The sequence below is a fragment of the Notothenia coriiceps genome, unplaced genomic scaffold (genome assembly GCF_000735185.1).
Source record: "Notothenia coriiceps isolate Sejong01 unplaced genomic scaffold, NC01 NC01_scaffold00037250, whole genome shotgun sequence".
NCBI lineage: Eukaryota > Metazoa > Chordata > Actinopteri > Perciformes > Nototheniidae > Notothenia > Notothenia coriiceps.
Window position 1 is genome coordinate 11,488,090 of NW_011369951.1, and position 21,970 is coordinate 11,510,059.

At 40.4% G+C, this 21,970-nt stretch overlaps 1 protein-coding gene across 1 annotated transcript in view; it reads left to right on the forward strand.

Annotated features, from left to right (window-relative positions):
* Positions 1 to 12,862, forward strand: part of LOC104967301 (cadherin-8-like) — a 45,292-nt gene extending 32,430 nt beyond the window's left edge. Inside the window, exons 3-4 of the mRNA XM_010796713.1 lie at positions 10,333 to 10,627; positions 12,846 to 12,862. Of these exons, the coding sequence (XP_010795015.1) occupies positions 10,333 to 10,627; positions 12,846 to 12,862 (312 nt within the window). The remainder of the gene's footprint in view (positions 1 to 10,332; positions 10,628 to 12,845) is intronic.
* Positions 12,863 to 21,970: the final 9,108 nt, after the last annotated feature.

Here is a 21,970-nt window from a genome sequence, read left to right on the forward strand (position 1 = left end):
CAGGAGTTTTCCAACAGCAGCCGTGCATGCCTCTCTCCAGCCGCGGTGGCAGTTAGCATTGAAAGCGGCTAATTTGCAAGGCTCCTCAGGTTGAGAACACTGACTCTGACAGCTCGATGCAGGCACTGTGGAGCACATCTGCATTTTTCCGCAGGAATAAGCCCCTAAGAATGGCTCCGGCACTCTAATTATGGAAATATGTGCATGTCTATATAGGGTATATGCTATATATGAATCACCACCTGAAACATGCTGATTTGTATGCAAAGAGAATCTGAGTTTTGACTCTTGTTCCCTGCACTTTTTTTCCTGTTATAATATTTAATTCATCCCAGAATCACAGTAGATTAGGTAATCTATACTCTGACATGTGGTACAGTATGTACATAATTTAACAAGGCGTGTGTTGTGTTCTCACATGCAAAGCCAGTCTTTAAGATGGAAAGTACAATCTACTTTTCACCCATCTATAATTAGATTAAAGTAGATGATAAGAAAAGCTACTGATCGACTTATAGAATATAATTTCTTTAATGAATCCAAATTAACAGCATAAAGAGCAGTTAGAAGTTTAAAGAATATATCTGTTTTAAATAAATGTTGAGAAAAAAACATTCTTCAAGAACAAATGAAGGGCTTCTGGGTTAATGGAGTATATTTATGGGGATTGGGGTTGCACTGCAAGCTTTAGTTTGTAAACATTTGTTTTATAAATGTTACATTTCAACAGGCATTGGAACTTAAAAAAGGACTAACTGCAAAGACCTTCCTCCCATTATGTAGAAAATAACATGAGTATAAAATGAGTGCACCTCTATGAGCAATGGAAAAGGCAACACTTCATTCTAACCCTAAAATGGTTCCTGTGTTATTTGGGAGACAGCCATTTGACAGTATTTTTCTTTGTAACATGGGTGTAATAACGGTGTAATAACGGTGTAATATGGTTTAAATCCATATAACATGTGCAATGTATCACTAGAGATACAGAGTACTAGTTGTAAAATGAAATTAACATTTTAAAATAAATTATTAAATTTGTAATTTTTGTCTAGATACATTAGAATGTGTTAATGAAAAGTTTGTTGCAAGTACTTGTTTTTCCCAAAATATTGCCCATTTAAGGGTTAATACTGTATATCTTTAAAGTAAAGTTCAAAATAAGCCTGGAATAAAACATAAATTAGGGATGGGAAAAAGATAACCTCCCCTGCTGCATGAAAAAGTCTGAGTACCCAAAAGTCAAGAGACACATTACGATATCCTCCTTATTTTCTGACCTCCCTTCATGTCTCATTATTTGTACACACTCCCTGATATTATACACTATACCCGACTCTTGTTCCGCTCAACTTTCCTTAACATGAGCCACAACAGTCCCAGCGTGAAACTCCACAGTCTGCCTGTGTTGCTCGTGACATTTAACAAGATCACAGGATCCCATGTTTGACAGATCCACGCTCATTCACTCAGTGCTTAAACTATGAACGGACAAACAGGCAAAGAGCCTGTGAGTGAGTGAAAGAAAGAGCGAGGGAGTAAGGGGGAGGAGGGGGGAGTGAAATGTTGAAATATGAATTATAAACCCGAGCGTCACCATCTGGACCGAGAAAACACACATCATAGTGGAGAGCCGGCACATTGAATTAGACTTGCTACGGGATCCATCTGCACCTCGTGAAATCAATCTCATTGCTTGATTTGATTAGGTCGGCCACGCTGAAGAAAGAGAAACACTGTTGTGCTCCTTGATTAAGCTTGTTTTGTTTAGCACCCCCCCTTCACCATGCTGTGTATACCGATGAGTTCGGTGCCCACAGGTAGGGTAATGACAGTAGTCGAGGTTAATGCTAAAAGATCCCCCTCTATTTAACACTCAGCATGCTCGCCGCAGCCTCCGCAGCAGAGCTCATTTACACTTTATCCACGGCTCTTTTAAACGAGAACATTTATTTTTGTTATTTGTTTGTTTTGCTAAAATCACAGGTTGTTCTTGCGGAATTAATTCAAACTGCAGAGCTCTTCACAGGAAAAAACATGCCGAGCTGCCAGGAATTGGTCGGAAGCTTCTTCGTGTTTCTTATTTACCCATTGTTTTCCTGGCGATGACGGTTGAGTCTGGCACACGCCAATGAACACACTGATTGTCTAATGTTGTAACAACAGGCTGTAATGAGCAGGCAGTACATATTGCTCACATATACAATAGGTCATTCTTGAAGTGCTGTAGCCCGAAAGGCCTGGCCTCATTATGCGGAGTTGTTTTATTTTCTTATTCTCTTTCTGTGGTGACACTGTACCCTACAATGATTAAAATGCATCCTCCCATGCATCCACACTCACAAACAAAAAGGCTTTTCATGGGTGGCTAAATCTAATTGTGCCGCCCTCTTGTTTCTAAAGGTAGCCGCTTTGACTTTGACTTATTCTCCAGAAGCAATAATGCGCCGCTGGCAGTGAAAGGCAACACATGTGCCATTGCTCAAAGTGCAGGGATGGACACGGAAGACATTATCCCTGATTGACCTTGGTACAGATTGCACACAAATCCAGTACAAAGGATGTTGTGCTTTTTTGTATTTTGTTTATCTCATTAATTCACGATTGTCCAAGAGAAAAATGGAAACGATTGAAAGTGAAAGGCAAAAGCTTGCCAAAGAATCCGTTCTCTGTTCTCACAAAAGCAGTGTGGAGAAGGTATAACACTGGGGGTCTCGGTACTGATTGTAATTACTGTAACTTTTCTGAGTGGAGTGCTTTTTCGATTACAAACCTTCACCTTTGCTTGTATGTGGGTCGTGACACAATCTCCTTTCCATTGTCTCAATAAAGGAATACTGTCTCCAGTGATAATACATGAAAAAGAACACTTTTTGGCCTCCATGAATACCTATTTGACCTCTCCAGAGAGCAGTATTGATTATTGTTCTGTCGCAAGAGATGAACCAAAATCCCAATGGATTGAATTCCTTTGTGGGCAATGCAAGGCGACAACAATGGATAACCTGGCAGTAAAAGAGGGTTGTCCTCAATGAGAATAACACTTTTTGGCACCATTTTTGGAATGTAAAAGACCTAACATATTTGAGATCATGGCTAGGGTTAGGGTTAGTTTCTGAACATACCTTTTTATATCCAATTTTCCACCACCGCGTATGTTCACTATACGGTTTTCCTTCAATGAAGTCTGTTGTAGATCACACCAGAAGGGGAACTTTTTCTGTCCAATTTGATAAAACGCTCCGTGCCATGAGACAGACTGGAGGGAAATTGTTCCCAAGAATACCTAAGTGTATCATATATCATGCATCGCGCCATCTGCTCCGTACATTCAAAATGTTATTGCAATATTTAGAATTACAGATTATTCATGTAAGTGTAATTAACAGAGTCAAAATCCAACAAATGGGAGGAAAAAGCGACAATTCATTCCTTGACATGTTTGAGCAGAATCTATGTGGAGTAACTATTTAGGCTAGCGTTGCCTTAGGGTGTACAGATGGGAAAAAAATGGTAGCTCTAATTTTACCACTTTTGGCAATGAATTACCGCTCTTGGTCCCTCATTGCAGTATGAAGCCCTCTTGTATGAATTCTTTGGATTTGCTCTGTGGGACTGGGTCACGTTGACCAGGAAAACTAGGCTATATTCTACTCTGCACTATCAAATTAAAAAAGGTCAACATCTGGTCATTACAAAAGGTGCTATGTTAACTAGCAGTGCATGGCCCTGGGGGTTCCCATACGTTTTACATAACAACATGCAATCTTATACAAATTTAATCGGTAACATGACATGTTACGGTCTGGTCATGCAACCTCGGTTAAACAAGTCTGTCAGGTTTAGTTTTGACCAGGATCTAACCAGACATGACATTTAGAGTCAACACGATGATGCATTATACAGTGCGCCACATTTGCACGCTGTAATACGTCCTCTGCAGTTTGCATCATTTGCTACATTAAATAACATGAAGTCCTCCTCCACACAACACAACCAAAAATGATATCCTGTGTTTTTTCTTTCTTCTTGTCAAGCAAAAAAGGGACTATACCTTTATTTTGTTTTACAACCCTATAGGTTGTACAATTACATAACTCATCCTTGTATCAAATCAAACGTATATTAAATAAGGAAACCCTCAAGTTAAGTACCTTAAATACGAACATATTTAAGGTACTTGTTCTGTACTTACTTAAGTATTGCCACTGTGTTTTGTGATTTTACTACTCTGTATTTATCCAACAGTGACTATAAAAGAAGACATTTTATGAAAATGATAAATATATTGTGTTCGTAAAGATCATTCTGGTTGTAACAGTACTAAATTGTTTGTGATCACTTACATACAACCACTTGACCGTATTACCTAACCTTGTATATGAAATAGTATATCAAATCAAGTTACAACTTACTTATAAACACATGTTGTTGGAACTGTAAGTCACATATTGACAGTATCTGTCATAATATAAGTGTCTTTCTTTTACTAGTAACATGACTTGATCATAATTCTGTACTTTTAATTGAATAGAGATTTTAATGATTCATTTCAACTTCTATATTCTTGCAAAGGGTCTGCCTTCTGTGTACAAAAGTGCTAATGGCTGTCCAACAATTATGAAGTATAAGAAAACCTTTGTGGTGGTCGTGGAGATAATGTTATAAAAAGATGATCAAAAGATAAATTTGCCATTAAGAGTTTTAATAAGAGAAAAAATTGCCTCGTCAGGGAGAATCAAAGAGTGCCACAGAGATGTCTGTCTTTATAGCGATATATATTTCCTTGAACGACATTAAACACAACGTTACAAGGTTACTTTAAGTACACACACATACCGTTGGTTATACAAAGCTACACTTCACAAAGACAGGGCAGTTCAACATAAATGGAGCATTCTTCCAATACATCTTCCAAGTTATAAAATGCTTTATAAATTGCTTTGATAATAGTTACAAACCATTATGGATCTCATTGAGTACTTAGAAGTATTTATACAGTGCTATAAGCAGATTATACCGCATTAGAAGGTTGTTTATGATGCATTTTAGCATCATAGAAAGTGTTACTCTAGCGGTTGACCCTTGCAGAGTACTAACTGAGGTAGGATTTGGAGGAGACAGTGAGACGTGCTGTGTGCAGTCTGTTCCAGCAGACAGTAGCTGACAAGCTGCATCACAGTGACAGCATCTCCTCACCCCCGCTCCTCACTTCACTTCTCCTTCTCCAGTCCTGCTGGTACATGCATAGGAGGAGCACACGTCCTATCTACGATGTGCCCTGACAAGGAGCAATATCATTAGTTCCCTCTGTAGGGCTACACTTAAGGATGTGGAACCCGGGAGCCCTAGGCAGGGGTGGGGGGGTTTGTGGGGTTGGAGCAGAATCTGTAGAATATTCCTCATTAGGACACAGTGATTGTTCAAGTGATTGCCGTAAAAAGCTCGTCTTCAGCAGGGACTGACATATTTCCTCCTCCGCTGACAGAATAAGAACTCCCAAGCAGCCCCTGATTGGGAGTTGGCAAATGAAGGTGTGTGTGTGTGTGTGTGTGTGTGTGTGTGTGTGTGTGTGTGTGTGTGTGTGTGTGTGTGTGTGTGTGTGTGTGTGTGTACTGTGCACAACAGTACAGGCACCATGCAAAAAGAGTACTGTAAAGTTATGCCACGAGTTAATTTCTGCAGTCAACCAAGGCCTTCTTTATCACTCTGAGCTGCAGCTTCCACATACTATATGGCTGATTTGAGTACAGCAGCTAACGAAAGAGTCATTATAAGCTTCCCCATACACACACACTTAATTCTCTAATGAGTGTTTTGTCTTCATGATAGATTCTGTTACACCAATACAATAAAGCATATTCATTACCTAGAGACCTTAAATTGTAATAATTGTGGAGGTTGTATGTGATTCCAATGCAGTGCTATGTCAGTAGGGTTAGGGTTTAGCTGCATTCACATGACATGATCTTTGGTTGTCGTGATGTTGGGTGCAGAGCCTTGCGGTAACAAAAGCCAGTAAAGTGTTGTTTCTATGGTTCCCTCCCCTGCTAGCTGGGGCCGCTTAGCATAGCCCTCATGTGATTGGAAGCAAGTCCAAATGTCAGCTGTGAACGAGATCAAAGTTGAAGTATTTTGCACTTAGAGCACATCGCTCTGCGACCATTAGAGCGGTTCAGACAGTTAGGGCAGCGCTTCCACGTAGTCGGGCAGCTCTCTTCATAGGAACACAACTTTGTAAAGTAAAAATTCGGCAGAGCTTACCTCCCATATTTTGCCAGACACAGAGCTCGTAAAAAATGTAGTCTTCTGCGAATTGGTGTATTTTAGTTGTTGTTTTTTTTGCAATCTTTTTTGCTTCTGACATGCCTTTTTGTGTCCTCGTAGAGAATATGATGATATGGGATATCATATTGTATAATCCCATAGAAATATAATCTGACTTTTCTTTTTACAACATTTCTGGTTGAAATGTGGGAGGTGACACGACCCATAGAGACCTTGAGGAAGCATTCACAGGGGAACATAATAATATATAAGTAGGCATGTATAATGTAATATTTAAAATATGACATATAACCTGATATTCTTATTTTTAACATACAGTATACTGTAGGCTGATACCATTGGATCGTTGCAGTACATTTCAGTAAATCACAGGTTTACCTTGTGACAATGTGCACAAACAAAACACATATGTGCGAGGGGTGATTCTGAATCATATGAGGTCCCTTGGTAATACCAGCCCTGTGCAGATAGGGCTTTAGATTACACAGCCAAGAACACAAGGCTCTATTGCCACTGTTAGTCCTCAAACACAGTCAGGGATCATGATACTGTAATGTCGCTTTCTTTCCTGAGCACCACAGTCAATGTTGCTGACTCTTGGTGCTGTTTTAGTTGCCCAGGCAACTCACTTAATGACGGGGACCTGTGACAGATTCCTCCCTTCAGTAATTGTACTCTTTGATGACTGTTTGTGTACTCCAGTGCGAAGGCTGTCTAGGAAGTGGGCGACCAGGGCATTTAGAGGAGACGTCAGTGTAAAGAGCTGCAGCTGGTTACCCACCAACTTTCAGGGAATGGACAAAGTGGCAGATTACAGCAAAGTGATGATTGATTGCAAGACTTTTCTTTCTTTTTTGTTAAAGAAAGAACATAGTATGCCGTTTTTGTAGTAGAGGATTTAGTCAGCCAAAATACACCATGGCTCGTGCTTACATAGAGATGCGCACAATGTTGAAACTCCATTTGAATGTTACAAGCAGAGGAATTGATCTACTAACACAATGGAATGTGTTGCGTTTTACATATCCTTTCACAGGGCTTATCTGGTACATGACCTTCCACCTTGATGATTAGTTGTACATTGCGCTGCCCTCAGATAACACAAACCTTTGCATGTGGATATCAATTCATGCATGTTAGTGCCAATATAGCCTGTTTTCTATGATTAGTTTTTGGTCTGTTACCTTTTTTATTTGTTTTTCCTTACTTTTCTGCTTGATTTTTGAGGAAAACAATTTGACTAAGTTCATACCTAGTTATAAAGCAACTAAATGATCTTACCAGTCCATGACGATAAGCCAACACATTTTAACTGTGGTTGAATATTGTATTTTCAGATTGCAATAACCAGGTTTTTGAGGATAAAGGAACATGTCAGTTTATAACAAATGTATTTGTACGTCTGCCAAGAAGATCAAGATTTTGGCTTTTTTTTGTGTTTTGTTTTGTGGCCTCATTGTTATGTTCTTGGCTGAAGGGTGTAATGGAAGAACCCATTGCAATTTGGAATGGAATCATTGGACGGTTACATGCATCATGTTTACATTTCGTTGAGATTGGGAAAATTATGAAAAAATAAGTTCCTGACAGGACAATGTGTATATGACCATCCCCTTAACTCTGAAACTGATATAAATAAAACAGACCAAATGTTCTTTGGGTCTATTGTGTTTCCACATTTCGTCTCAAAACTCACTTGCGTTGGAAGAATGATTTCCAAACTCAGCAAGTGAGTCCATCCTTGACGTTTTTGGAATCACCATTGGCCTTGGCGGAGGTCTGAGCTCTCTGAGTGCCATTCTAGTATGAATTATCTTTAAGGGCATTGTTATGCCTTTGTAGTTGAAAGTACAGAGATGACAGGAAATGACTCCAATAAGAGTGATGGGAATACAATGAAACAAATTTGCTCACAGGATGCATAAATCTCCATGGTCAACAAAAAACAAAAAAACTACATTTATATTGCAAATATGATGACGAATAATCAGCAAAAGCAGCAAGCCTAAATTCAGTTTTTTAAGCCAGTGCACTCTCTCATCTATATTTTATACTTATTGAACCATAGTTATGGATGGTTGTTCGTCGACGGATAGTTATGGATGATTGACGGTTTATTCTTGACCTAAAGAAAAGTGGACAAAAACGATGCCATGGTCCCTTGCTTGTTATGTCACATGGTTCTTACATTTCTTTTCTTATAACTTTTATTTAATCATATAACACATGATACAAAAAGTCTCAATGGTGTCCTGCCAAGGATGCAAAGCCACACGCTTAATACACTTTCATATTTATATATTCATACATAAAATAACATATATCACCAGCATATTGAGGGTGCACAGTTTCCACTGAAGGTATTTAAGCTGAACTTGGTTGACTTTGAGCTTTAACACTAATTTTGACCTTGAATCATATCCGGATTAAACACATATTTCTACCTCAATATGCATACAATTGTACATGGGTGACCTTACAGTATAATTGCCATGCATCAAGATTATGTTGTGTATGTGTTGCTAAAAATATACATGCCATAACTAAATCCAATATGCAAGCTGAAATAGTTAATTTGCACCCCTTTGAGAGCAACATGCAGCCATACATGCAGAGCTGCAGGCATACCACTACACACGTAGGATAAAAAAAACAATGACAGACCATCATTAATTTGAGCTCATTTAAAGAGTTTCTCAGTGGGCAGGATGTTGCGAGGCATTTGTGTTAATGAGCTACATCATTCATTTGAAATGATGGCACAATTAGGAAAACAAAAGTGCAAGGTGTGACAATTTAAGTGAATGTGCTTTGTCAGTGTCTGCAAACAACACCTCTGAGACAGTATATGCATAAAAGCCAGCTTATAAAAACATTGCGCGGGGGGTGAGTTTAGAGGTCGGGATTCTCACCCGACATATTTTTACCTCGCTATTTTGCAACCTATCCACGCTCCCACGGGAAACGCTGTTGGAACACTGTGGCTGGAAATGAAGTTAAAGCTGCTGAATACAGATGTTTGTATGCGTGAGTGTGGGCTCAGATGTGTGTGTGGGTTATTGAGAGGAATGTATATTAAGAAAAAATACAAAGGAAGAGGGCTGACAGGCGTTTCACAGCACTGCTGGATTTGTAAATGTTTTACTCAGCGCCTCCCCTCTGAAAGTCACTCACCTCGGGGATCAAAAAGGCTTATATTAAAGGTGACTTACAGTATCATAAGTGCTCTGTCTGTTTATGTGAATTAAACTTCCCTCATGTCCCTTTTTCTCATGACCTTTTGTCATCTTGTGCTGTTGTATCCGCTACGCTGCAAATGTACCTTTTTTTTTACGTACAGAAGCCTTTGCTCCTTTCCTCGGTCTACAGATGTTTCAACAGCCTAATGTAGCATTGTCACACTCATTAGTTATACTCAGCTCTGCGGCGAGTGGGAGCCATCCACTCAGCCTTGCACGTAATGCAGCCTTAGTGAACTAATGAAACTGTAATTACAAAAATAATGAGGAACATGCAGCAGCGTCCACTAACTTAGGGCTAGTTATTTGCCAGCATGAATCATCATGTGCAGAGTTTCCTCGTGCATTTTTCATGGGTTTTGATGCTTTTCTCTGCTCTGTTTTGCACATTCAAAGCACTTCTGGCTTCTGTGCATTCCAGACTGAAGGGAGCAATATCCCCCCACATTGTGTGTTTGTATGATGTATTTGCAATGTATAATGAGGAACAATGTAGGCTAAGGTCCATTTCCTGTGCTACTTATAAAGCTATTGCCCCCAGTGGGCCTCATTTAGCAAAGTGTAGGCTATGTTGAGCCACGTTTAGTATCCCTGCTAAACTAGTTGGAGCATAGCAAGGAGGAAAAAGAGCAACACATTACATGTATACTGTTATATGCATTTATATGTTGAGAACTTCGGAATCTGCTGAGCATATCAACTTGCATTCATTACAACCCCCACAGCTGTCTCTGCTTCCACAGTGGGATCAAACTGAGGACTCCACCTGTTAATGTCATTATTCTCCATCTCTGTTTACTTGCAGCTACACACAGATTTGGATGTGGGTGGCAAGAACATCAAGTACGTCCTAGCGGGCGAGGGTGCTGGCACCATCTTCGCAATCAACGAATTAACGGGCGACATCCACGCCATGAAGAGGCTGGACCGCGAGGAGAAGGCCGAGTACACGCTAACAGCCCAGGTCGTCAACGCGGACAACGACCAGCCCCTGGAACCACCGTCAGAGTTCATCATCAAAGTCCAGGACATTAACGACAATCCGCCGCAGTTCAACGAAGGCCCGTACCGAGCGTCGGTTCCAGAGATGTCCGGTGTCGGTGAGTCATTATAAACAAATTTCATTTCTGGTCTGCAGCCTGATCAGTGTGTGAGAGTTCCAGGACGGCTGATCTCTAATGGGTTATTGCATGAAAATAATGAGTGAGTAGGAACAAGAGGAAATGAGTATGCCCATGTACATGCTTGCTTGTTATGAGTATTTTGGCAAATGAAAATAGGACAAAGATAAATCATATAACTTCAGCCATAACTCAGGGCTGTATCTGCATAACTGGTGTCATTCAAGGGTTCTTAGGATCTTCTTAGCATTCTTTTCTTTACATTAGGTCAAACGTTCAATGTATGTTACACTGGGTCAAAACATTGAAATCACTCACAGACAACTTAAAGCCTATACTTGTGTTTACTCCTTGAAAGCTACACCTTCAAATTTGACAATTCCTTGGACTTGAGACATTGGTATCTCCACAGTGGCTGAAAGAATATTTACCAATCAAACAGCATTTGACACGTCCATTCCCTTTGTGTAATAAGGGGCTGATTCTATGTTTACATGATTCTATGCACACCTTTTCACTCTTGCCTTCAACTCCTAATCCATTAAGCCCTCGCCCTCATTCCACCTATTTTAGCACTTTATACTTTTCTTGTTATGTTGTTTTACTTGCTTGTAAGCGCTTTGAGCACCAGGAAAAGCGCTATATAAATCTAATGAATTATTGTTATTAATATTATATCCTCTTTATGACACATTACTGGGACCTTTCAAAGGATCTTATGCTCTTACTAAAGTGTTTTAACTTAGGACAATGTATGCTTTTGAAGTTACTCACCTACAACTAAAAGCCAACTTATGTTAGACTCCCTGATAGCTACACCTTTTAATTTGGGGGCTAGAAAGATCCATCGGCATAAGGATGTAACGACTAAACAGCCATTGAAACGTCCATTTCCCTTTAGTCTTTTTCACTTTAGACTGCGAGAAAAGCCCTTGCTAAAGTTTTTACTACTAAAGTAATAAACATTCGTTATTTTATCTTCAAGCCAAAGTTATTTTAATTCTCTTGCGATGTTACAGATTCTTAACTAATCACAAAAAAGACATCTCACATTTGGCTGAACCTTTTGTGTATAATTGTGAAATTGTTTGTGGTACCTACAATAAGAATAGAAATGTGTCCAGTTTGGGGAAGATATCTTTGTGTAAGCCGTTTTTGGGATAAAACAACGTGTTGCCTTTGTTTCATGGTATTTTAACCAAGGATTTAAGCGTTTTCTTTTAAAAGCAAAATGGTTTTGAGTATCATTTTGTATCAGTGTCGTTTTTATGTTGGTTAGTAAGTTTATATCAAGAACATAGGATCCTGGGAAGATAGAACCATGGTTACATAAGGATGACCCTGCATAAAGCTAACACTGTGTACATAATAACCCACTTGCAAATAATTCCAAAGAAAAATGCAAATCACCACATCAGGAAAGCTTGATTGAACTTGAATCCTACAGAGGCTGAAAAAGCACCATGAGCACATGACATTCTTCAGCAACATCAGCATACAGCACTCGGCCTTCTGGCAAGCATTAAGAAAATGCTATTATCCGCTTTGCATAGGTGAAGGGCCACACTTTCTTATTATGTGGAGCATTTGGTGAAAGTGTGGTATTTTTATTGCGTTGTTTAACATGTTCATGTTTGCAGTCTATTATGTGGTATGAGCTGGTGATCAATGCGATCAAATATTTATGGAAAGATTAGAAAGTGCAGGATGTAATGTGTTGAAAAACTGTGGGGAATTGACTAGGAAACCACAGTGGATCTCTTTATTTAGTATCAAAGGCATTCAAAACGTGACCTTCTTTCCCCCCTTCTCAACACAGCAGGAGAGCTGAACAAACGCAGCTGTAGAAAAGTCTATGCAAGAATCCTTTTAATTCAACATTCAAGCGTTTAAGTATAATTATAGCAGAAGAGCATAAATGGTCTACATTTACACTTAACTGTCACTTAGCTTGTCAACACTGACAGATGCTAATTGCCACAAGCTACCTTTCTTCATTCCTCCACAAACTAGTACACAAACACTTTCCATTTTGCCGTATGCTAATGTATTCATATATTCAATTCATATATTCACATTCCATCCATGCATTTAAATGACCACTGCATGCTGATCACATCATTCAAATGTATAGCCCATCTAGGATTGGCAGAAGCCTGTAAGTGGATCAGTACACTTTGTTGTTTTCTTTCTTCAGGGGAGTCTTGCCACTGACCCCCAGAGCAGCAGGAGTCTTGTAGAAAAATGTTTCCATCAGTAGCAGGAAAGAGATCATAGTGTGTCTTTATGCCGTTTTGACATTGGACGAGTTCAGCGTGGGTGCCGAGGTCTGCTGTTGGGCGGTATGCGCTTGTTATTGTGTTTTCTCATCAAGCTTCCTCTTGTTACCTGTCACGGAGCTGACACAACATGCTAGGGCAGATGGCGCTAGGTATGTAATGGAATCTGTTTTGGGAAATCCCATCTGTAGGTTGCAGCCTTGACGTCAGCTCTTGGAAGGCGATTTAGCATCTCGTGATCATGACTTCTGTTAGCTGCTGAGGGAAGCAAAAAGGAACAAAACACAGTGCAATATAATCCATGTAAACACGGAATAACAGTGAACTCTTGTTGTCTGAACTCCATTACTTGATCCCCACTGCTTATTGTTTTGGATCTCGCTTGAAATGCTAACGTATCTCTCCAAGGGTTTTGCCGGCGCAGTACAGGGACATCCACGGTGATGGGGTAGCGAGCAAAGTGGTAGTTGACAGCACTCTGTGATTTGCCAGTGGGAATAATGCATAAGAAATGGAAAATCTGAGTCTCTTTGTTGATTGTTGTTCCCTTTTGTCACTACTGATTAATTAAACATTCAGTAATGCTCAGTTGTTCGCTTGAAAGCCTTTTTTTTGTTTCTTCCTGCGAATAGTTTTCCTCTTGTTAAGTTTTCATGTGCCGCCGCACGGTGGGAAGAACGTGATTCTCCGGACAAACAAACAATAAGTCATTCATCGCCTAATATTCATATATAACCGGCTTCCTTTTACAGTGGCGTTTCATCTTTTTATTGCGTTGAAATGAGAATTTGTGCAGGCCTCAGTGGATTACTCGTGCAGGGGATAAAAAGCACAGGAAAAGGGGGAAGAAATTAAACGGATGTTGCTGCTGCATATAAGCAAATTCCTGAACTACGCATTACAGTGTAATCTTGGCACATGCTAAGAGTAGACCAGCCGTCTGGTATTGCATTCAGACAATGCTGAGAACGTGATTTTGCTTAGCGAGAACCCTCCTGCGTAGAATAATCAAAAATCTAATCCGCACCGTAACGGCTGCTTCTCCTGTCGATGTTATCCACTTGTCAGTTCCACTCCAGGCTTCATCAATGTCTCAGCAGCTCCTCGCTTATCAGGAGTGTGTCCACGGTATATCAGCCAAACCCGGGACAAATATCAACACCCACCTTTTATCTGCCAAGGACTACGGATAGGTACAAAGCCCTTCTCATTGAATGTCACCATCCCCCCCATAGGTCCGCACAGCCGGATGAGATATGTGACATGGGCCACGAGGTCGCCATGTTTCCTGCTCGCGGAGGACCATAGAGGTTAATGGGAAATGAAGGAGAAAGAGCTTTTGTTCTCCCTTTTTAAAAGGCCCAGTCGGATAAGACGTGTGGCTCTCCGTGACTTTTCTCTGACTTTCATTTCCCTGAGAATGGAGGTGACTACCGTTCTAATTGTTCAGCGGATGGTTTCTCAAAGTACAGTGCAACAATGAGAGGAAGGGGAGAGCAGAGGTGGTGTTGGAGGAAGTCGGAATTGAGTTTGAGCGTATTAATGTAAGGAGTCTAAATACATGACTGCTGTGCTTGATGGGGTGTTACTAAATGGTGCTGTTTGACAACGCATCTTGAAAGATGCCCACTTTTTAGTAATAAGTGAAAACTGCTATTGTTACTTTTCTATCCAAATCCATAAGCCAGTGGAACACATAACATTGTTTTTAACACAATTATTTATTCAGCAGACACAGACAAGATGCTTTTCTGGGCATTTGACGAATTTGACAAAAAAAAACACAAAACAATTGAATTCAATGAAATGGTTAAATAAGCAATCTTGATGCTAAATGCTCCACTATGTTAGCTAACTAGGAGCTGCCTGCCATGGTTGGAAATGAATTGGTAGGATGTCAAACCAAGACAATGGATGAACAGATGGACACAAGCTAGAGTGCAGTGGCCCGGGGAGCTCAGTATACTGTAACTATAGCAAATGTGAATGTGCTGCAAATACAGAAAACATAAGCAATTACATAAATAAGTCCAACACCACCCAATGGAAATGTAGGGAGGTAACTAACAATTGATACAAAATAACTTATTTATTACATTTAGTAAATCTGCTCAAGTTCTGTACTTAAGTAAAATGTAGAAGTAGTTTGTCCATGTAATGCTGCTTTATACTTCTTCTATGTTCTAAAAGGATAAGTTGTAGCAATATACTAGCCTGTACCTCAAGAACTATACTTTTGTATATTTATTCTTTTTAGTGATTTAAAGCTTTAGAAAGTGGCCCTATTCTGTTTTTGGGGGATTTCCCTTTCCAGTAGTGTGTTATATAGGTTTTTTTTTTTTAACTGTAAAGGGTCTGCAAAGGTTCCCCCAGCCTGAAACGCCTCCATTGGACTCTACTTCCATTACATAATGACATCACTATGTAACACCCTGCTTATAGCGCTCAAACAGATTCTGATAGGTTAAGGGGCGGGAAATCTCTTATACATAGCTCTTTGGTTAAGGTTTGGGAACATATTTTAGTTTCAGTTACAGTAAATATGAATACACACATTGCAGAATCTTTCTGTATTAATCCAAGACCACAATCGTTGACCATTTATACTTTGTTACTTGCTAAAAACGTCAATTTAATACATCTTAAATGATTATTCAGTTATACATTTCAGTCCCTTCAAAATGTATTTGTTGATGCAAATTAGTAGTATATCAAGTCGGTTCTTTGGAGACAGTTGTGAAGTATCTGCTGAGTTGGTTCATTATGAACAATCCTTTCCCTAAACCCATTTGATCATAGTTAATATAAGTGTAATAATTAGTGCAAATGTATCCACGTATGTTTTTTTTATTATCTATTAGATTTTGTGTTACGTTTCATATAAATCCATGAGTTTTGTAATTTCCTCTGCCCCTAATCTTCAGACAAGTAAGGACAGTGTGGTTTCTTTTAATTGAAAGATATAAATTCTAATTAATATTTGATATTTACTCTACCTCTCCATATTTCCCCTGTATTCTTAATTTCATATCCGATAGATAATCATGTTTCCCATTCACTCCATGATCAAGTGAGTGTGTTGCGTATTTGTAAAAGCTTAGCCATGATAGGAATTGGAATTCATGTGCAGGGATAGCACAGATCTCCGAGGATTAGTAGACCTCTTTTTCCTGTTAATGGGGTCTTCGACTTTAAGGCCAGTACAAGCTAGCAAATTCCCCCCGTATGTCTGCCCACCATATGCTGGAATTATGAGGCTCTGCTCCCCTTCTGCAGCTAACAAGGGGGTTGTGATGTAGTTGGAAATTACAAAATCTGCTTGAAGAGAAGCTTCAGGTAATTAGGAGGAGGTCATCCTCCCTTCGCTGGGGGGGGGGGGCTGCACATGACAATAATTGCTACACTGCGAAACAAACTTGCTGAAAGTTGTTTTGCCGGATGGAGCCCGTGCGAAAGATGCCTCGGGAGTGTTGAGTGTGAGTGTACTTCATTATCAGGGCGATTAATAAGCGGACGCGCAGACAGATGGCCCGTCTCCTCGATCAGCGGGCCGTGCTCTCCGAAACCCCCGCAAAATGAGTACCTGTATGAAAGCACGGATCAGAGCCAAATGTGTCAAGATCTGCTAAATTGGAGCGCAGACATAAAATTGAAGTGACATTAATAGATTACCTGGAGTTGATTTGCATTTTCTCAGTTATTATGGGTGTGGGTAAGAGGACTAACAGGCACAGCCGTCTATGTAGAGGCCTTAATGATGTTTCTGATTACACTCTCATCACCCGCGGCAGCTGGGAAAATAAGTAAAGGCTTGTCAACGCAGATTTGGACGATAAATGAGGCGACTTGATCAAGGGGAGACGTATGGAAATGAGCGAGGCGCAGACCTTTATCGGAACTGATCGCCTCACGCCTTCAACATACAGCAGAAAGCTGTGGTCATAGATTATTTAATATGCATATGTTTTAGAAGTAATACACTCGTACGTAATCCTGCATGAAAGATAACATTCTTAAATACAGCTGCATGTCTCATCAAAGCATGTGTTTCTGATAAATCTATCTATATCTATCTATCTTTCTTAGATTCATATTGCTCTTTACTCATGTATTTATCTACAAATACACCTCTCTCAGATCAATACAGGGAAAGCTGAGCTATTTTCAGAGCATGTCATGCTCCACTTGGGCCAGATGTTCTATTAATGATTGTGCTATGCAGATCTTGCTGTAAATCTCGAACATATCTCAGGCTAGGAATTTCTGAGTCTGAAATCATTACAATGCAGTTGTATTCACTTGAATAAACTGAGCAGTATTTCAGGCTTGCATCAACCCACATAAGTTGAGGGCAGCACATATTTAGTGGATCTTTTTATCTGGCATTTCTCTGTTGTGCTTTGAGAGCGAAGAGCGAGGTTGTCTGGTGTTTGTGTCTCTCTCCTCTCTGATCCCAGGCTCTGCAGCTTGGCAGATGGACTGAGTGGCAGGGGGCCCCTGGCCCTTTAACATGGTGGGCAGCTGGGCCAGAGCTGGGCCAGTGCTGGGCCGGGGCACATCTGATGAGCAGGCTCCCGGGCTGGGCAGAGACGTGGCAGACCGAATCTGTGGTGGTGGTGGTGGGCGGCTCGCAGGCTGAGCTGGGGTCAGAGCAGTGAACCTGGCCGGGGCTGCGACCCTCTCAGAACTGTCCGACTGCCAGGGAGTGTGCATGCCAGCCTGCCCTTTGCTGTGGCCGTGCTAAATGGGGATAGGACAGGCCTCAGAGGCAGAGAGGATTTAACTGACATGCTGGAGTTTCTCTGCAAATAACCTGCTACTCCCATCCATCTCACCTCATTTGGCAACAACAGCTTCACTTGTGCATCTGTGTGTGTGTGTGTGTGTGTGTGTGTGTGTGTGTGTGTGTGTGTGTGTGTGTGTGTGTGTGTGTGTGTGTGTGTGTGTGTGTGTGTGTGTGTGTGTGTGTACGTGTGTGTGTGTGTGTGTACGTGTGTGTGTGTGTGTACGTGCATGTCCTCTGTGTTTAGGCTTGCTTTAATCACATCTGTTTGCGCCTGTGACACTCTTCACCTGTCAATAACCCAGCACCATGGGTGAATAAACAGAACTGGATACAGGAAGCGGGGCCCTGTTCATTCCTACAGAAGTTGCCTTGTGGAGCATGAAGCAAAAAGGACTCTTGAGAACAAAAATATATCCAGATCTTCAAGTAATCTCGGCCCATAGATCATTGTGCACATTTTCCTTAAGCCCTTCCTCCAAGCTTTGTGACGGTTACGGGAAAATAACAAAGTTAAACACTGAATTAGAAGTCTCTTTCTCAATGTAAGTCAATGGGAAAAGGTATTTTTGGGCTCAACAAATTCACAAAAAGACTGACAAAAAATGTGTAATTTAATTTTGCCGCTACACAAATGTGCTTCAGCGCCCGGCGCACTTCCTGGTGGGTTGACTTGGGCCCATAGAGCATGAGCACTTTTTTTTTTTGTCACGTCACAGCTTTCCTGGCTCATTTAGATATATGGAGGGGATATAATGATGGATTCATATTTTAGCACATTTTACAAGTTTTACAAACAAATTATTTTGTCAGATTTTTAAAAGGTATTTTTGGGCCCAATGATGTCAAGTGACTGACACGGAAGTTGTAGTACTATCGTTTTTGGCCAGTGCTTCAACATCCGGCTCATTTCCTGGGGGCATGCTAAGCGCCCTCTTTTTTTCTGCGATCATCCATTCTTCTCATGTCTGTAGCTACACCCAGCAGCTGATAGAGTCATTGCCTATTCAGCATGCCTTTGTTTCACGCTAAGCCACTACATTAGTGTATGTATAGAAAAAAAGGGAAAGTCAATTATCCCCCTCACTAACACACATGCTGGTCCGGAGTAAGGTTAGCAAACATGACAAAACACACAGTCACAGCTGCTCAATATCAATACAAATGTGTATTACTAATTCAACCAAATGTTATTTATTTTCCAATGTACCTCTGAATTATGGATGTACCATCATCAGTCACTCGTCCAGATGCAGTCATAGAAGCCCTTTAGAGCCTCATGGGGCATTATTTAGTTTCTAGTACGCATGCAAGCAGGCACACTTGCACATGTACACACACACACACAAAGTGCATACAAGTGCACTAATACACACATTCTCTGCTTTAGCATAAAGCCGCGGCGCAGTCGTAAAGATGCTGTTGTTCAGGTGTAATTTGTCCCCGCTCCCCTGTGTAACCCGCAGAGAGGCACTCTCTTTGTAACTCACCCCCTCTCTTCCTCTCATGCACACACTTTTTATGTGTCTCCTTCTCTCTGTACTTCTCCCTTCCCCGTTCTCCCCTCCTTCAGCTCGCCATCGTTCTCTCTCGGCCTCTCCCTTGAGGGGGAACAAAAAGTAGCTGGCTTCTAGGTAATGAAGCCCTTCAATGTGATCTGCATAAGATTGCCTCCCTCGATGGCCTGGCTGCAGAGCCCCGATGAATAGCAAAAGACTCTCTGTTAGACTAAGGACACAAAGCAGCTCTCTCCTTCGCCACAGTGTCGTTTCTCAAACAAAGTCGCTCTTTTTTGTTGTGCGCCGTGCCCATGAAGTAGAAAGAGACGGGAAAATGAAAAGGAAGGAGGTAAATAACAAACAAAGTTCATGAAAGGGAAGGTAAATGAGAGAGTGTGCAGCATGTCTACAAGCTGCCGTGTTTTTTTGTTGTTGTAATAATGAGGAGAAGGATGCGGAAAGCTGAAGCCGCCACAAATGCCACCATCTGTGTTGTTGCAGCCAGTGGATGTGATTAAATGGATTTCATGCAACAGGGTCAGTGGCCCACGGAACACGAGGGAAGCAAAGGTTAGAAATAAAATTAATTTGGCTGAATGCTTTTTTAAATATTTAAAAGGCTGCAGTGTTGGATTGCACTCCTAAAAAAAAATATGTTTCCAGGGTTACTGTCCTGTTTAATTAAGTGCTGTAATGAAAGTTTTTGCAGCGTTGGATTACATTTACAACTCGTCTCCCGCTGTCATACTGTCACACACTGCTGATCATTGTATCAAGGTCAGTTAATCAATGTGAGAGTGAACACTAGGACGCAGGATCAGCAGCCCTGCAGGGTGGAAGGGGACAGAGTCGCATTCATTGTGTCATCTGAAGACAGCGTAATGCCTTCAAATGGGAAGATCCATTTACTGTGAAGTTCTCCAAGTTTACTGGCTGACACTGGGAGTAAGCTATTGTAACTAAAGCCACCACTAGTCCATCGACAAAAAGATGATTCAGAACTAACTCTTTTAGTTGTTGCTGTCGTTTTAGCAAAAATGCTGACGGACGCTAGCTTACCTGCTAATTTTCACTTGTTTTGTAGGAACACAATAGTCCAGTACACATCTGAAATAGTTGTAATGTGCATGGTAATAGCCCATTTTCTATTATTTGTTTGACCAGGTTGTTTAATGATGAATGGCATGTTTGAGAGAATGAACACATATTTAAATAATACAACAATTGTAACTGCCTTTGGCTTTTTGCTTGGCCAAAGTGGTTGGTAAAGCCTTCCATTGGCTCTAAATTGAATCTTTGCCCTTTTTAATTATCCATTGGTGTCAGAGAGTTTTGTTTTCACCGATTTAGCATTGAACCTCAACTCGAGGCTTGACAGATTTAAAAGCTATGAAACCAAATCAATCAATCAAAGTACTTTGTTAAACCAACTTTCCTTCTGAACATCACACTGCATATAATGCAGGACTTTGACTGTTAAATGATGTAGTCTCCAAGCACACTATTCTGAGGCTTGACAGAACTCCTCAAGAGCCAAAAATATAATTCGACTTTATTGTAACGTCAATGTAAAATTGTCCCTCCTTAAGTAAAATTGCACTCTAGCCCTGATAATAGAGTGCTTTTCAATGGATACTTTAGTAAATGATTTGATTCACCCTCATTTTTTACACCTAAAGTGAACCAGCTGTCGAATATAACATCCTTTGTGTTCTCTGATCACAGCTTTTACTGTAGTCAACCTCCATTCAGAGCCCTACCAATGCGACTGCAGAGTGTGACTGTAAACTAAATGTAAGTGGATAAGCAAAACAAGAATGAGTTCTTGTGACCCATTGTGTACTTTACAGTGGACTTTTTCTTAACTTTCTGAAATCATTTATTTTAAGTACAAACAAGGAGTTTTACAATAATGTTTTATTATTATTATTATTATTATTATTATTATTATTTACCTTTAGCATAACTTGCTCCATGGTATCGATACTCTGAATGGGAGCTACAAAATGAACATCATGCTATATTGTAGAATAATTCAAAGCTAAATTAGGATCATAAATCAAGTGAGAAGCAGGAAAATGTTCTCATATACCTCCATACAACCACATTTCAATATGCACCAATAGAGTCTTGCCCTTTGGAGGGAATGCAAGCTTAAGGGACTTTTCAGTCGCTGTGTGACACACATTGTTTTGAAGCACACATATATCACGTAAATGTGATTTATCAGCACGCTACAGCAGGGACCTTCAACCTTCGACCCCCAGCACACCACTGCAACAGGGTATTGCATGGCCTTGATGATGTTATTGCTTTTTACAACATACAACATTGCCCATTTTTTATTATAAAAAGGACATATTGTTTTACTTAGATGCAACCTCACCTGCATGTAAGACAGGGAAGTTTGATGCAGATGCCTGAAGTCTTTAGGCCAGTCCATATCACACCCTGCTGGAGATAGATCCGCTGTAGCTGGGCTGAAACTGTCAAATGATCACTTGCTCTTTCAAACATGTACTCAGTTATTGCCTATTGGCCTCCATTCTACAGATGGCACACTGAGCTGGGATCATTCACGGCAGTTTACTTTTCTTTGCTGCACAATGTGTTTGTGTTTATAATGTAAGAAAGAGGAGATCTGTAAATGTATCTTTACACTTCTGGAATAATTCATTACTAATGGATAACACGTTTTATGGACTTGGAGTTATATTTCATTTTCCTTCAATATGACACAAAAGGTCCATTTTAAAAGATT